The following is a 15745-nucleotide window of genomic DNA, read 5'->3' as shown; positions in this document are numbered from 1 at the left end:
ACGAAGAAGAAGAGTTTCAGCATCCACGTTTATTATTGAACAAAGTAGCACACAGAACACCTCCAAAGAAGAGAACGACATTTACTGGCGGGAATTCTCTCTCCTTTCTTTTCCTCGACCTGGAAAAACCAAAAATGCCACAGAGTTCCCATCTTTGTCCCAACACGCACACGGACGCACTCACACACTTGGCAGCCAGTCGCCGTCAGTTCAGCCGGTGGTCGACCCCCCCACGCAACTGACAAAAAAAAAAAAAAAGTTTGCTACTTCAGTCGAGGTGGTTCTGAGCGGATCGGAGTCAGCGGCGTCCGCCCTCCCGGCTTTTTATTGATTTGTTGTCGAGTAGTTTGGTAGAAGGCCATAAAGTCCAGATTGAGTCGTGGTTGGAGGCGTGCCATTTACAGTACAGTGATATAGAACTTCTAAGCCCCGCCCCCTCATGAACTCACAAGTAGAAATCAGTTTACAAACGCGAACAATATAACGTTGAGCTTTCGAGGCTGTACATCACCCTGAAGAAAGTCAAAGCACAATTTGCTTTTCCGTAGGCAAATGGCTGGGCCCCCGCGCCTGGGACGTACGCCAGGCTTACCAGTAACCGCGCCCACCCGGTCCTAGAACCCCTCCCCTTCCCCATCCGGCCGGGTCGTGGACCGGCGGATGGGATTGCACCAATTTTAGGTGACGAGAGTCACAGACCGGGTTGTAGACCACACCGATCCGGGTCGAAGACGTTAAGTCGCAGACCGGATCCTAGGCTGCGCCCAGTTTGGTCAGGGACCACGTCGTGGACCGCGAGCCAAACTGCACCGAGCAAGGTCACGGCGCTAGACCGCACCCGGCCGGGTCGCAGACTCGTTCATGGAGACCGTACCACGGATCGAGTCGCAAGACCGCTACGATCCAGAACGCAGACCTACGTACGGACCAGGTCTTGGCCCAAACAATAGACCGCACCGAGTCGGGTCGTAGACGAGCCGGGTGATAGATGGGTCCACAAGGAGCGGCCTAGCAAGTGGCGTTCAAGTACACTTGCAGCATTCGCACGAGGCCTTTTTTTTTTTTTAGCAGCAAATGGAAGAAAAAATGCTTTTCTTTTTCTTTGTTTTTGTATTTTTTTTCTTTTTAAAACAAAGTGCAATTGCGTTAAACATATAATATTCTTATATATATATATATATATATATATATATGTATTATATATATATATATCTATCTATCTAGTGACTCTTCTATCGTGTCGATATCAAGCACACTTAACGTTTTGAACTATTTACAAAAGTGGAAATGGACGGGAGTGGAAAACGAGTCAAATAAGAATCTTGGATCATCGTTTCAAAGAGCACCAAGTTCTCCCTTCTTTAGACGGAACCACATCGGTAGAAATATAAAGGTTTATATATATATATATATTGAATATATATTTATGTACGTACGTGTAACACAACCCGCTTTTCAATCCAACTTTTTTTTTTTTTTTTTGTGGCGGAGAAACAACAATTCCGGAAGCGTCCACTCGACGCTTTCCGCGCGTGTCGAAATCCGCGGGAATGTCGGCCCGTCCTGAAACCTTCGATGCCGGCGAGCGAGCAAAAGTACAAAAATAGAAGCACAAATTCTCGAGGTTATTATTAGTATTTTTTTTTTTTTTTCAACGCAAAGGAGACGTGCAAGCGGGACGTACTCGGTGCCAACTGTGACTTTTCTGAAGCTTTTATGTGCAATTTTATAATTCATAATATTTTTGGTGCGGAATGCATCGCTTGGAGTTTATTCATTTCTCTAGGGGAAAGCCGATTTGAGTTACGATACTTTTGAAATAGGAGCACGGTGACGGAAGGAGCCCGGCTCGTATCTCGAGGCGGCAACCGTGTTCCCGCTGACGAGAAAAAAATATGGATTTGGGTAACTGTTGTCTCCAAAGTGTCGGTGACAAACAGAGGGAAGGAGCGGCCCGCCGTTTCCTTTCCGTCGTCGCGAGCGCGCCGATCGAAACGTTTGCGCGTCCGGCTTTGCGGCGCGCTCGCTTGAAGAGGAGCCGCTGCAATTTCAGAACACGTGTGGGGGCGGGGCGGGGTGGGCATTTTGCTTTTTTTTGTGTGGGCGACGTTTCCCGATAAAAAGCTAGCTTATCTAGTTAGCGCACTTTGCTCGTAACAAGGACCGGGGGAAAAAAAAAAAAAATCACGAAATGTTGTATTTGTGGACCCGACGAGCTTCACAGTTCCGTTGGGGTCCCTCGGCCCCCCCCCCTCCGCATCTACATTCAGTACGGCGTCATGTAAGCTGTGCAAAACCTTACGCTTGCCTGGCTAGCTCGCCATTTTGTTGCATGTCTTTGGTACAAAAACAATCAATGAAAATAGATTAATAAGAGTGTGCAAATATTTAGTTTTGTAACTCAAAACGAGCTCTCGGCCTCGCCCGCCCGGAGAGTACCAACACGCAACGGTCATCTATTGCAGAGGCCTCCCACACACACACTCGCACACATTCGCACACACAGTGACTCTGTGGCATCGCGCAAGCAGAGCTCTCATATTTACGCACATTTACAAGATCTTTGAACACATCACAACATGTCTTCCCCACACGCGCACAAATATTTTTTTTTTTTTAACCGCCGTCACGCACGCACAAGGCACAATGAATAGATTCGGATCACTCGCGACACTAGCATGAACCCACTCACGTCTACTGTACAAGACGGGGGCAGCGCCAGCTTCCTCTTTTCGTCTTCCCGTTTCCTAGTCCGACGCCCTGGTTCGGCCCGCCCACGTACAACTAGCACCAAACTACTTCCTGTTCCGCTCGGGAACGTCGAGGCGTGAGACGACGAGGACTTCCACGCGTTCACGTCACGGCCGGCCCGAGGGGCGGGAGGGCGGGGGTGGGGACGGGGGCCGGGGCGGGGCGGGCATGCGACGACATAGGTGCATGGACGTCGGGCGGGAGGGGCATGCAAAAGGGGCGTGGTTATAAGGAGGGCGGGCTTCCATCTACATTTTGGAGGTGGGCACCCGCAGGCCCACCAGCCCGCCGGTGGGGTCGCCGGATCCCGTGTTCTCCAGGATCTTGTTGACGAAGTCCGAAGTCTGCCCGGCCACAGGCGGCGACACTGCCGGCACAAGCGGGAGGTCGACAGAAGACAGGATGTTGACGGCAAGAATCATCAGAACGTCGTGGCGCAGCTCGGGGGAGTACCGCCATTCCCGGGCTACAGAGCGCACCTGGTTATAAGCCTCGGTACACAGAAAGACTTTTAACGCTAGCGCCGCGTTAGTGTGGCGCTAGCGTTAAAGTCTTTCTGTGTACTGTGTTTTATAACCAGGTGCGCTAACGTTAGCTAGCGCCGCATCACCGCATAAACCGCTGGGTTGGAAGCGTGTGAAAAAAGTCGCGGCTTGTAGGCCGGAGATCACGGTAATAGAATAGATGTCAGTTTTACGTCGTATTTATTAATAATCAAGTCATTGTTATTTTTACCTAATTACAGGTGCAACAAGTAATCGACATCCACTTTCATAATCGGTTGCACATGTAGAGACCTCGTTTAAATCAAAATTGCAATTCCCATCTGGGATTTGTGTCGTCGTCAATGGAAGCAGTCTTTTCAAGAGACGACATTTACACACGTCTGCTTTTACTTTGGAAAACCATCATCATTTTTGCTAATTTCCTGACGGATGTTACAGACCAAATCAGGAACGGAATCAGAGTCAGAGAGAGAGAACGTAAAGAAATGAACTTTTTAACGACTGTATGTACGGTAGTCTTCCTGAGCTCGAGGTCTGCCTTTAAGGAATGTGGCCTTGTGAGTGATGTCAGGATCTGGAATCTGCGTGTGAGTGTCTGGGCGTAAGATGTAACCTACAGCAGCTCCCTGCGAGTCCTCGCTGTTTGTTTAGTCCAATAAAGAGCAAGTGTGGATCCTCCGTCACAGAACCTTCGTCGATCCATTTTTCATTTCACTCGAGCGGCCGAGTATCTGACGTTATCTCGGAACTCAAATCGGCACTCACTACACGAAAGAAAAGTGAACCCGATGACGTTTGAGTTAGTGTGTACCGGAGTCGGGTGTTGGTTCAACTCGAAGCAATTGGACTACACGTTTAGGAAAACAGCCGAGTTCTGTCGCGTATCGCTGAGAGCAAAAACCTATCAGAAAATGCCAAATAGGACCTCAGGGCCTCACTCACCGAGCTTGTCCCGGATGATTCTGTCCAGCGTGTCGCTCATGCTCCCGGCGCCGGGGTTTGGGTCTTCCGCGCGGGTCACGATCTCCCCCTTGATGGCGTTGATGACGAACAGCAGCCGATCTACGCGCAAAGAGAGCCGCCGGTCAAACTGCGGTCGCCGCTTTTACGACTCGGATCGCAGCGGCACTTTGACGTAGCGGGCGACTCAAAGGCTGAAACCGTTCATAGGATAGTCTGATTTCTGTAGGAAAGATTAGGAGGCGTACCACCTTCTGGATTTGGTTTGTTTCAAGGTACGAGGACACCAGCTAAGGGAAAATACCGTACTTTCTGGCCTAAAAGCCGCGACGTCTTTCACATGCTTTCAACCCTGTAGTTTATGCGGTGATGCGGCGCTAGGGTTAGCGCACCTGGTTATAAGTCTCGGTACACAGAGTTTAACGCTAACTCTTTCTGTGTACCGAGACTTGTAACCAGGTGCGCTATGTAGGCCGGGAATTACGGTAACCATCTTTCAATGTGACATAACGTGAGGTTGCGTCGTAGCGTCCACCCATCCATCAATTTCCAGAGCCGCTTCTCCTGGTGCTCATCGCAGCTACTTTCGAGCGGGAGGCGGTGTACGCGCTGATAGCGATGAATCAACCAGACAACATGACGTAATCCGTACAATGCTTACCTCTGCCGCGCCCCTCGTAGGTATCGCACCGATCGGTATGCTCGGAAACAACATTCGTGGCTACCGATGACGTGGTTGTAAATGGTAAGAGAGAGACCGCGAAAGAATTCAACATCAATGAATCTATGGTTTGGCAGCGGAGGAATCACGAAAACGAACTGCGCCAAGTTAAGAAGACCAAACAGGAGTTTCCCAACTGGCCACAGTTAGAAGACCAACTTGAACAATGGATTATTGAACAGAGAACAGCCGGGAGAACCGTCACCGTTTGCCTGAAGGCCATCACGGTCGGATGTCATCGTTCTTGCTACGCGTCCGCCTGTCGGCCAGACCTTGTCTGGTTTTTTGCCCGGTTCATTCTTAACGCGTCTTGAAATATACCGGAGCAAACCTATTAACTGTCCTGAAAGCTCCGCGGGAACGGCGCGGCATCGAGTCCGGAGACGTACCGTACTCGGTGCTGAGTCCCCACAGCTTGACCTTGTTTGCTTCGTACTGCGCCTTCTTCTTCAGACGGCAGGCCCTGCACGCAGCCTCACGTGAGTGCGGCACCTGCACGATCGCGACCGGGGGCACGACCGGGGCGGGTCCTCACCTGGACGCCAGCTTGTTTTTTTCCTTGCGTGAACCCGGCCTGGCGATGAACGGCAGCTCACTGACGGGCGTCAGGTCCCCGATCACTTTGTTGAGCTTTCGGAGCTCGATGCCGATCTGCAGGAGCTTCCTGGGGTTGGGGGTCAAGTCCTCCACGTCGGTGCGCCGGGACTTCTTCAGTGTGTACTTCCCTGGCACACAACCACAGAGAGAAATAGATGGATAGGACACGCCTCCTTTTGAGTCGCATCTCTACGGCGACAGTCGGCACGTACCGCGTGCGAGGATGGCGGGAAATCCACAGGGATGCCGCCACGTCGCGTACGAGTTGTACGATGGCGTACAAAGTATCCTTTCGCAGGCAAAAATTTGTTTTGCGCACACTAGCGCCGACAAAAAAGTAAGCCTCATGAAAATCGGTTGAGAAATGAGCGATACGACTTCCTTCCGGTGTCCACGGCGCCCACTTTGATGGGAACGTCCGCCTCGGAAACATGGCCGCCACTCAAGCGTGCGGGTTAGCCGTATCAGCCGCATCTACGCCCAGATCGATTGCGGCACGTTCAGATGAAGATGTAACGTAATCCTCTCAGAATGTAAACATAAGATCCGCGTACGTAAGTCAGGCGTGCTAAATGTGTCGCCTCGTCCGCTGAGCGCGGCTCAGCCGGGCTGGCTCATACGTACTCTCTGGCAGTCTGTTGTTAGTTAGAAGTGAGCCGCATATCATCTAAATATGGCTCAAAACGATAGGGTAATATTGCCCCCGGTCACGGTCATGTTCTCTTCTTTGCAAAGAGCTTCCGTGTCCCATACTAGGTGGAACAGGGTATTTTCAATGGTCCAAATGACAGGTAGGTGTGTATAGAGCTACTAAAAATATATATAGTTTGGGGGGAGGCGTAATCCTCTCAGAATGTAACAAAAGATCTGCGTACGTAGGTCAGGGGTGCTACGGACTGCTTCAGTGGCGCCTTGACTGCTGTGGACGGCTTAGGCTCATCCTGTATTTGCAGTACCAAGTCAAAATAGACGGAACAAGGCTAACGCAAAAATAATGTACATGACAGCAACGCGGAGTAAATGTCTTTTGCAGCCGATACCGATCAGATCGGTGTGAAGTCTGTTAGGCATTAGGAGTCGCACACCGGCGGCGGCGGCGGCACGGGGACCCCGCACGAGATCCCGCTCGGAAACAATCTGGAACGTTTACCGTGCAGGGGTTTGTTCTTCTGGTACAGGTTGCTGGGCAGAGTTTGCCGGTCCCACTCGGACGGTTTCAGCAGGCGCTCCTGCTTGGATGGCGTCAGCTGCTCGCTGTACTCCCAGAAGTAGCGGTGCTTGCCGCGCTTGCGGCTCGACGCGCCCGCCGCCGAGCCCTTGGCGTCCTCCGGGAGGGACCCGTCGCCGCCTGCCGTCCCCCCGGAGAAGATGAGGAGAAAGGGACGAGTAGAAGATGAGAACGGGAAAGACAAAGAAGAAGAAGAAGGCGAGCACGCGTGCTTACCGGGCTCAGACAAAATGTCGCTCATGTCGCCGTCCTTGTCGGCCTCGTAGTCCTCATCCTCGTCCTCCTCCTCTTCCTCTTCCTCGTTGTCGGAGAGATCGTGCTCGGTCCCGAAGCCTTCGTCGCAGTCCTCGTTGTGGTCGTCGTCGTCCAACTCCTGCCCGTCGCCCTCGTCGTCTTCTTCATCTTCCTCCTCGTCCTCTTCCTCGTCGTCGTCGTCCAGCCGCGAGAGGCTCCTGGCGGCCTGGCGGCTTCGGGTGAGGAACAGCGAGTAATTGTGTTCTTCCTCTTTGCTCTTCTCCTCTTCGCCGAGGCCGCCGGCGCTTTTTGGGCCCGGGGCCTCGCCCTCCGGGGCACCGCGGACCTCTTCCTGCAGAGGAGCGGCGGCGGTGGGCTTCCCAGCACTGAAGCCGCAGCCGGTGGCCGGCGCCGGCTCGCCGTTGCCGGCCGACGCGACCACATCGAGCCGCAGAGCCGGGGGGACGTCCGCCTTCTCGAAACGGATCCGCGAGGGGGCGTGCAGCTGAGCTCTCTGAGAGCTCAGGCGGACTTTGGCCTTCCGCACAAAGTCAAAGTTGGTCGACGGAGCCGACGTCTCTGAAGCTCGCGCCGGGGCTTTGCCCGAGGGCTCTCGGTCACGGACGTGCCGCCGGTGCTCCTGAGTCTTGGTCATGGTTTCGGTGCTGGAAGGGACCGGCCGGGTGGCCTTCTGGAAGCCTTCTGGGAAGTCCGGGAGGAGGCTCCGGGAGAGGCGCGACGACGAGGCGCAACTGGCCGAGGGGCGGGTGAGGCCGGCGCCCCAACCGGGGAGCGGCATTCGCTCGGCGGGGGCCGGCGGCGGCTGGGGGCCCGGAGGAGTCGGTTCGGCGGGGGGGTAGAGGGCCTCGCACACGGGCTGTGAGTCCTCGCCGTTGAGCTGGGCCAGCGTGGGCGTCCGGCTGATCACCTCCTCATCTTGGTATGGACTGGAGAAGTCGTCCAAGCCCAGGAAGTCCACCTCCTTGGTGCCCCAGATGTCGCAGCTGGTCAGACGCGTGTACCTGCGGGCACCACAGCCGTTAGACCCCGGGAGCCGTGCGGGGTACCGACCGACGTGCGATTGTGGCGTCTACCTCGTGAGGTCCTCCCAGTACCCGTCCCACTCCTCAAACGCCGAGCCAGCCTGCGCCGCGTCGCACTCGCCGGGCGCCATCATCAGCTGCTGCTCGGGGCCCGCCTCGCAATCCTTGGCGCCGTCGGCCACGCCCGCCACGCCGTCGCCGTATGGGCTCTGTCGGTGACTCGTGTCTCTGTCCTGGGCGGCGGAAGACGTGAGATCGAGGGTGAAGCCGGCGACGTAGGCGCACCGTTTGAAAATAAATATCGTGAACACGACCAGCGGATTTTGCTGAAATCATAACGGCGTTCCGTTTGGCTCTCTTGACTTCGGTGACAAAACTCTTTCGGTCTGAAACTGATATTTTGGACCACTTCCAGCCAACACATTTTTGGGTGGCTGAAATTTCCACGCGTCGCTACCTCGGCATTATTTAACCGCAATTGAGCGTGGGTCCGTCTTCGATTGATTTGGTCTGGACCTGGACCGCGGTCCGCCATTTGTGGATAGCCACAACGGACTCTTGGGAGTTAAATTTCATGGAACAATTCTTACATTTTATCTCGGGAGAAGCAAAAAAATAAAAGCCGCGGAAATCTTTTGTTGTTCGTCAGCCGCATCTGAAGCCGTCACCGCTTGCTATCACATGCTAGCGGCTAACATTGAAAATCGATTGATGAGGATGAGGGAGCATCCGATTAATCGAGGTCACGCTCAGAAAAAGCCCGACGTCGTGATCGGGGAGCTGGCAACGAGGAACGGTTCCCCCGATCAGAGCAGCGAGCGACAACGGCCTCCGGTGCTCGTTGGAGAAGCAAAACCAAAACGGTGGCGTGCAGGACGTAAAACGCGCGCCCATCACTCACCAGTTCGTACATGAAGTCGGGGTCCAGGGTGTTGGCCAGCAGCTCGGTGCTGGTCAGCGCCTGGTCGGCAAAGAAGAAGTGCTGAAAGTCGTCCCCAAAGGGAGGCTCCATCCCATTCGCGCTGGGCTGCATCATCATCATCATCATCAACATTCACTTTCGTGGGGCAGCAACTCACAATTCATTTGTTTTTTGATTCACTCATAAATATGATTAAAAACACTTTTATGACCATCACATTCCGGCCGATAAGCCGCCACGTTTTTCGCACGCTTTCAACCCTGCGGCTTATGCGGCTAATTTGTGCATTTTTTTTTTCTTCTAACGGCCGCAAGGGGGGGCACTCGAGCGGAAAAGGTAAGCGTGAGACCGGTGGAATGCATGTGCCGAGGAAGTGACTTTTACCGGGCCGGCCCTGTTAGCGCTGCGCTAGTGCGTTACTGCCGTGTCTCAGTGATTTTAGTGTGGCGCAAGTGTTAGCGTGCCGGCGTTAGCGGGGTGGCATTATCGTTAGCGCGGCGGCGCTAGCATTAAGCTCTCTGTGTACCGTCTTTCATTATAAATCTCTCGTTTCAATGTGGGCACTTTTGTGGGCTTTTACACGGCTCCGGCCTATGTATGTACCAAATGATATTTTGCCGCGCTAGCGTGTTACTGCTGTGTCTCAGTGTTTTTTTCCAGTATGTCCTTTTTTTTTTTTAAAAGGCCCTGTTAGCGCGGCGGTGCTAGCGTTAAACCGTGTAGCGTCTTTCTTTGTAACTATCTTGTGTTTGCACTTGCGGCTTTTACACGGGTGCCGTGTTATGTATGCACCAAATGGTATTTCCTTTACAAATGTACTGGGTGAGGCTTATAACCAGGTGCGCTCTGTCGGCCGGGAATTACAGTATTCCGGTTTTAATCCACAATATCCATCCAAAAAAATCGGCAAATACGTTGAAATTTTTTTTCCCCACAAACTATAAGCAAATGTTTGCAAATGTCTTCTTTAAAAAAAAAAACAAAGATAATCACTTTGCTCTCATGGATAACAACAGAAATGAGATCATATTTAATGTTGAGAGGGTGAAATTCCCAAAATTTGGACAATTTGAAGCTAAACAAGGCTTTTAAAAGAAAAATAGTTGCGGATTCATTTGCTAATCGTCGTGACTGCACACGTTGTCGTACTCGTGTCGCATCAGCGGCTTCGGGGGTTGGACGGTCCGCCTGCATGTGAGCATTTCGGCGCGAGTTGGGGCTCACAGCAGGTTTAACGGCTTCGTTTTGTTTTTTTTTACCTCCCACCCGATCCGCGGCGTATCTGCAGCACGCTCGAAACGCGCATTTCAGCCGGCGGCGCAAAACAAGACATCGGTCGGGCGACGAGCACAAAAAAAAAAAAAACGGCAGGAAGCGACGCTGCACGACGCATGCCTGAGCCCACCTGAGGCATCGCAAGGCACAGCTTGGCGCTCCAGGGGTGGGGAACCTCCGGGCCCGGAGTCCGGTCCCAGCGGTGCGGGGGCACTCGGGCGCAGGGGGCGGGGAGGGGGGCACAGCGGCGGCGTGGGCGGCCCCTCAGTGTCCCGCCTGCTCGAAGAAGACCTACGAAAAAGAAACAACTGAATAAAACAAATCAAGTCCGACTTGGACTACGACAATTTTCACTCCATCTGTCCATTTTCTTTGCTGCTTATCCTCACAAGGGTTAGCAGCTAATAAGGGATGGTTCAAATCCCGGCTCATTATCGGGCTCCGGATTCAAACCACTTTCCCTTTTTAGCAACAATACGTGCTGGAAAAAGCACAAGTTATATTCTTCTGGCAACATCCATAGATCCATTTTCTTCAGCGCTTATCCTCACGAGGGTCGCGGGGAGTGCCGGAGCCTATCCCAGCTGTCAACGGGCAGGAGGCGGGTGGGGCACACCCCGAACTGGTCGCCTTATCTTCCATTATAATTCTGAATGACTTGATGAGAAAACTGTTTTCATATTTCACGTGCACCTTTGGCGGTCTGCATGTGTTTGAAGTTGATTTTGAACATAAAAAGAAAATCACACGAGTGAGAAGAAGTATTTGGATCATTCCTGTCGATTCCGCGTCGTGACAAAAAGTTCGGGTACCGATACGGCTCCGTGGGGGGCACCGGAGGTGGAGCCACATCAGTTGTGTGGAAAGACCTTGACCTGGGGGGCCTTTGAAAGTTTTTGCAGAAAGTACTACTTAGTAGTAGTACGCCACGGGCCAAAAACTCTGCAGTACTGCAGTAAAGTCAAACAGAAGTCACGCAAGCGACCGTCGCCTTCGCGCGCACTCAAAGTGACTCAGCACAAATCTGCAGAATGACTCAACAAGTGCATGCTTCTTTCAGAACATCACCGTTGTTTTCGTATTAAAAAAAATATCAAAATCAGCCCTTGTTGTATCACAATAATAAAAAAAAAATCTCTAATGTTTTCTTTTTCAAAGTGCATATTCAAGTGAGAATTTTGAATCGCGGGTCTTAAGTGCAGTACGCGGTTGTGCCGCAGCACGCCGGGCAGCTCCGAGCGCCACTGGAAGACGGCGGAATTAATAACTTATTAATAATAACAAGAAGAAGAGGCAGAGTAATAATTGTTGTTCAAACACGGGTGAGAGAAAATACGCCCATGAGTATCGTGATCAGCGCTATTTGTATGTTGCTTGAACTTTTTTGACATGATTTGTAACAGCTATGCTAATTTCCATCAGACCATCTGCTGGGATCCGCGTTAGCATTAAGCTAATTTCATTATTACACCATTTGGTTGAGTTCTAAAATCAATATTGTAATGAAAAATACATATAACATGATTCACTTCAATGTCTATAGGAAAAAAATAAATATGAGCGGAGAGGGCGTCATCCGTGTGCAAAGTCGTGGAATTCTCATTTGACGACATCCAAGTGGTCCCCATATTGGCTGCATATTCTGTCCGTGACATCACACCGCGACATTCGCCATTGAAAACACGCTGTGCCGACTGCTACGGGACACGGAAGCTCTTTTCGAAGAAGAGAACATCTCACCATCGAGTGAATATTACCCTATTGTTATTGTTTCATGTCATATTTAGATGATATGCGGAGCACTTCTAACTAACAACAGACTCCCCGACAGTATGTAGCGTACTCAGGAGGAGCCATGCCGGGCGCGGGGGAGGAGCTCCTTTCTTATCCCGCACGGGGCCAAACCAAACCATGTCCGCGTGGGGGCCAACTCGGAAGCCGTCGCCAGCGATCAAGTTGTCGGCTGGAGGGCGAGCTGTGGCTAGCGAGCCGACGCGCGAAGTTGGGTGCCCAGACGGCGGTGGGGGGAGAGCCCGGCAAAACCACCTCCCCGCCCGATTCACCTCCACGTCAGGGCTAACGGCGGGCTCGGCCTCGGCGCCGATCCACAAGGCGGAAGATGTCCAAAGCAACGCATCGACACATGTACGTCACTTCCTGTTTCTTCTCCAAAACAAATCCCTCGAGAGGATTTTCATGGCGGGAGGGACAAAAAGCCATAAATGTGAAAAAACAGATGGGTCCCAATCCGGCTGCCTTTTTTTTCCATTAATAACATACTAAAAATCACGCATTTGATGACAGTGGACCTTTAAATATAAAATGTCAAATTGTCTTTGTTGTTGTTTTCCAGTCACCTGACAAATGAACAGCTTGAAGCAAGCACGCTTGGCCTCGTTTTTTGTTGTTTTTTTTTGGGGGGGGGACTGCGAAAGCCGGCGCGTGACAACGAAGGAACACAACAAAAAATTGTTTTAAGACCAAAAAAAAAGTGTCTTAAAACAAGTTTTTTTGTGTGTTTGAAACAGCTGTGAGGGTTAAAATTATTGACAAAAAATATTTAAAACGTATATGAACAGATGGCTCCTTGAACACAGTCCGCCCGATAAACAATGCCGGGATTGTTTCTAATTTCATCACAAAAAAAATGTAACTTCATAAAAAGGTTTCCACGAGCTCTTAATGTGTTCACTTAAGTGACAAAAACATTGTCCACGACAGGTTATGAGTTCACTCCATAGCACAACACAGAATTTTTGCTCCATAAAATATGATGGCAATAATAAACAACACTGTTTGACACTTTTTTATGGAAGGGTTAAAACATCAGAGCAACAAGGAGGACGTATCCGCCGCAAATCCTTTCAAATTCAAATTCCTTCCAAAATAAAACCGTCCAAAAGCTGATTTTTGAGCATCCTTGCGCTGAGTTTAACTCACCGAAATAAAAAAAAAGCGTCGAAAACCGACGCGGGGCCAACACCCACGTAATCCCGCCTTCCTATTGGTCGAGCGACGGCGTCGGCACGCCTCCGCGCTCCCGCGATTGGCCGAGGGCAACGTCAGCGAACGCGCCCGCGCTCAAGGTCGGTTGAGGCGGCAGATAAACAAGTCGTAGGCCCGCGCGGCGTTGGCCCGACAAAAAAGACATTTCCGGCATTTCCGTGGTTGCAAACGCACAAAAACCTCGACGGCATCCACGTAACGAAACTCAACTCGACGCTCCGACGGCTAACTGCCGGATGTCGTCAATGGGGAGTGCACAAAAGCCCGCTTTCATAAACACGGGCGGTCACGTGACGTCCAAATTCGAAGCCACAGACGACAAAAAGTCTCTCAAAAACATTTCCGCATGTTTGTCTTGCTTTTTCGAAACAATTTGCTTATTATTTTTTTGTTAAACCGGGCGAGAGAATAAAGCGAGCCAAAGGATGAAGGGAATGTTCTAGCATGGCTCGCGCGCGTGCTCGTGTGTGTTTGGGGGGGGCGTGTACCCTCTGCGAGCGAAAGTCCCCCCCCGCGTTCCACGCGAGAAATCCGCACGCGGGTGGGAGGCGCGGTTTGCGTCCGTTTCCGAAGTTAACAAAAACGACTTGTTACATAAGTGTCATTTGCAGCTGTCGCCGCCAGGAATTAGACGGGCTCCCCGCGCGTGCTACATGCTAACCCGAATCGCGATGGGCTCGTGTTTACGTTGCATTCGAATGGAGGGAGCGAGTTTGTGGGTGTGCGTTCGCGGGGTGGGGGCCGCCAAGACGAAGCCAAAGACGTCCATATTGCTCTTACTCTTGTTGTTTTTTTCCGCCCTTTGAAAGGCGAGAGCTCCGTTGGATTGGGGCTCCGTCGGCCGCAGCGAACAAGGATGACAGCTCGTCGCCGGGCGAGTAATCCTGCGGGGAGGGGGGAGCAAGATCTTTTGAAAGCCAAAGAAGAAGCGCAAGCAAACCTTTCGCCTCGGTTTCGTCCCCCGTAGGAAAATAACTAAACAAACAAACTTCCGGGCAAGCCGCGCTTGGCGCCGCAGCGAAACTCCTCCGGTCCGAGTCCCGACTGGGACTGGGTTGGCTCTCGTGTATTTCTTTCCTTTCCCTTTTTCTTTTCCTCCTTTTCCTCGCTCGCTCGCTCTTGTTTTTGTTTTGTTTTGTCACTTCCTGGAAGGCGCGTGACTGCCGGACCACGTGGAAGGCGGCTCGGCCAATGGCAGCCGCCCCTTCCTCGCTCCACACCAGACACGCAGAATTCAACGGCGACGTCCTGGACAAAAATGGTTTTCATTTCTCTTCCCGATGACAACGCATTTTTCTTGGCACCTCCAAAAATATTGATATCTAAATAGGAGGCCCATGTCTTCACGAAAACGTCACAAGTCGAAGTAAACATCGTGTTCCATTTAGTCCGACTCACGTTTCCAACCTGCATATTAAATATATTATGATTTCTTGTATAAAAAAAGCCGCACTGAGATCCGACGGGAGCAAAATGGACATATTTCCCGAGTCAGCATTCATTCAATCTTATATCATGAAACACTTTCTGTACTGTGATGAATTCGGAAATCGCAGCGAGCCGGCAAAAAAAAAAAATCCAATTAAATTCAAAAAATTGCTCAGTTGATTAAAAAAAACTTTCTTGAGAATCTTGGCTATGAAAGGGAAATTTTAGATTTAAAAATTGTAATTTTTTTTGTTTTTACAGGCTTCACGGCAGCTACTTTTTGAAGTGAGCAATTGATTATTTGTTGCAAATCAGACCGATTTCACAATAATTTTGAACAAAAATTTTTTTTTGGGTCAACTGTATCAAATCATGACATGGTAATAGAGCTGTACCTGACGTAAAAGCCATCCTTTTTTTCCTTGCCGCTTATCCTCACGAGCGTCATGGGAGTGCCAGAGCCAATCCCAGCGGGCAGGAGGCGGGGCACGCCTCGAACCGGTCGCCAGCCAATCGCGGGGCACGTGGAGAAAAACAGCCGCACTCGCAATCACACCTTGGGGCAATTTAAAGGGTTCAATTCACATTGGGTGTTTTTGGGATGTAGGAGGAAACCCGAGTGCCCAGTAATCCCTCATTTTTCACGGTCAATGGGGACCAGAACCTCTCCAGAAATGTGAAAGGTCTCTACCGCCCCACACACAATTTTCATACATGTGTATCTGGGTACCAGAGTGATTAAAATATCCATCCATCCATTTTATTTGCCGCTTATCCTCACGAGGGTCACGGGGAGTGCTGGAGTGTATCCCGGCTGTCGACGTACACCCTGAACCGGTCGCCAGCCAATCGCAGGGCACATGGAGGCAAACAGCCGCACTCACAATAACACCTATGGTCAATTTAGTGTCCAATTAACGTTGGGTGTTTTGGAGATGTGGGAGGAAACCCACGGGGGGGGAACATGAAAACTCCGCACGCGCGGCTCCGGACTCAAACCAGGGTCCTCAGAACTGTGAGGCCAACGCTTTCCAACTAACCCACCGTGCCGCCTCTATGTTATTATTATATATT

The 15745-nt window shown here is 51.4% G+C and overlaps 1 protein-coding gene across 7 annotated transcripts; it reads right to left on the bottom strand.

Moving 5' to 3' along the window:
• Positions 1-9: 9 nt before the first annotated feature.
• On the bottom strand, positions 10-14786 carry crebrf (creb3 regulatory factor). 7 transcript variants are annotated; one of them, XM_061802508.1, is made up of 10 exons: positions 14024-14786; positions 10368-10528; positions 8942-9067; positions 8092-8273; positions 6980-8019; positions 6686-6883; positions 5474-5663; positions 5328-5401; positions 4200-4319; positions 10-3118 (listed from the first exon to the last, which is right to left on the bottom strand). In XM_061802508.1, the coding sequence occupies exons 2-10, from the start codon at positions 10374-10376 to the stop codon at positions 3000-3002; spliced, it is 2058 nt and encodes a 685-aa protein (XP_061658492.1). In that variant the 5' UTR covers positions 10377-10528; positions 14024-14786; the 3' UTR covers positions 10-2999. The 7 variants fall into 7 exon arrangements, with proteins under 7 accessions (XP_061658492.1, XP_061658493.1, XP_061658491.1 ...); XM_061802509.1 differs by having other exon boundaries at positions 14184-14786; XM_061802507.1 differs by lacking the exon at positions 14024-14786 and adding an exon at positions 13454-14015 and having other exon boundaries at positions 10-119.
• Between the last annotated feature and the right edge of the window lie 959 nt (positions 14787-15745).

Source organism: Syngnathoides biaculeatus, chromosome 18, assembly GCF_019802595.1.
Source record: "Syngnathoides biaculeatus isolate LvHL_M chromosome 18, ASM1980259v1, whole genome shotgun sequence".
Taxonomy (NCBI): Eukaryota; Metazoa; Chordata; class Actinopteri; order Syngnathiformes; family Syngnathidae; genus Syngnathoides; species Syngnathoides biaculeatus.
This window is presented reverse-complemented; position numbering and strand designations above follow the sequence as displayed.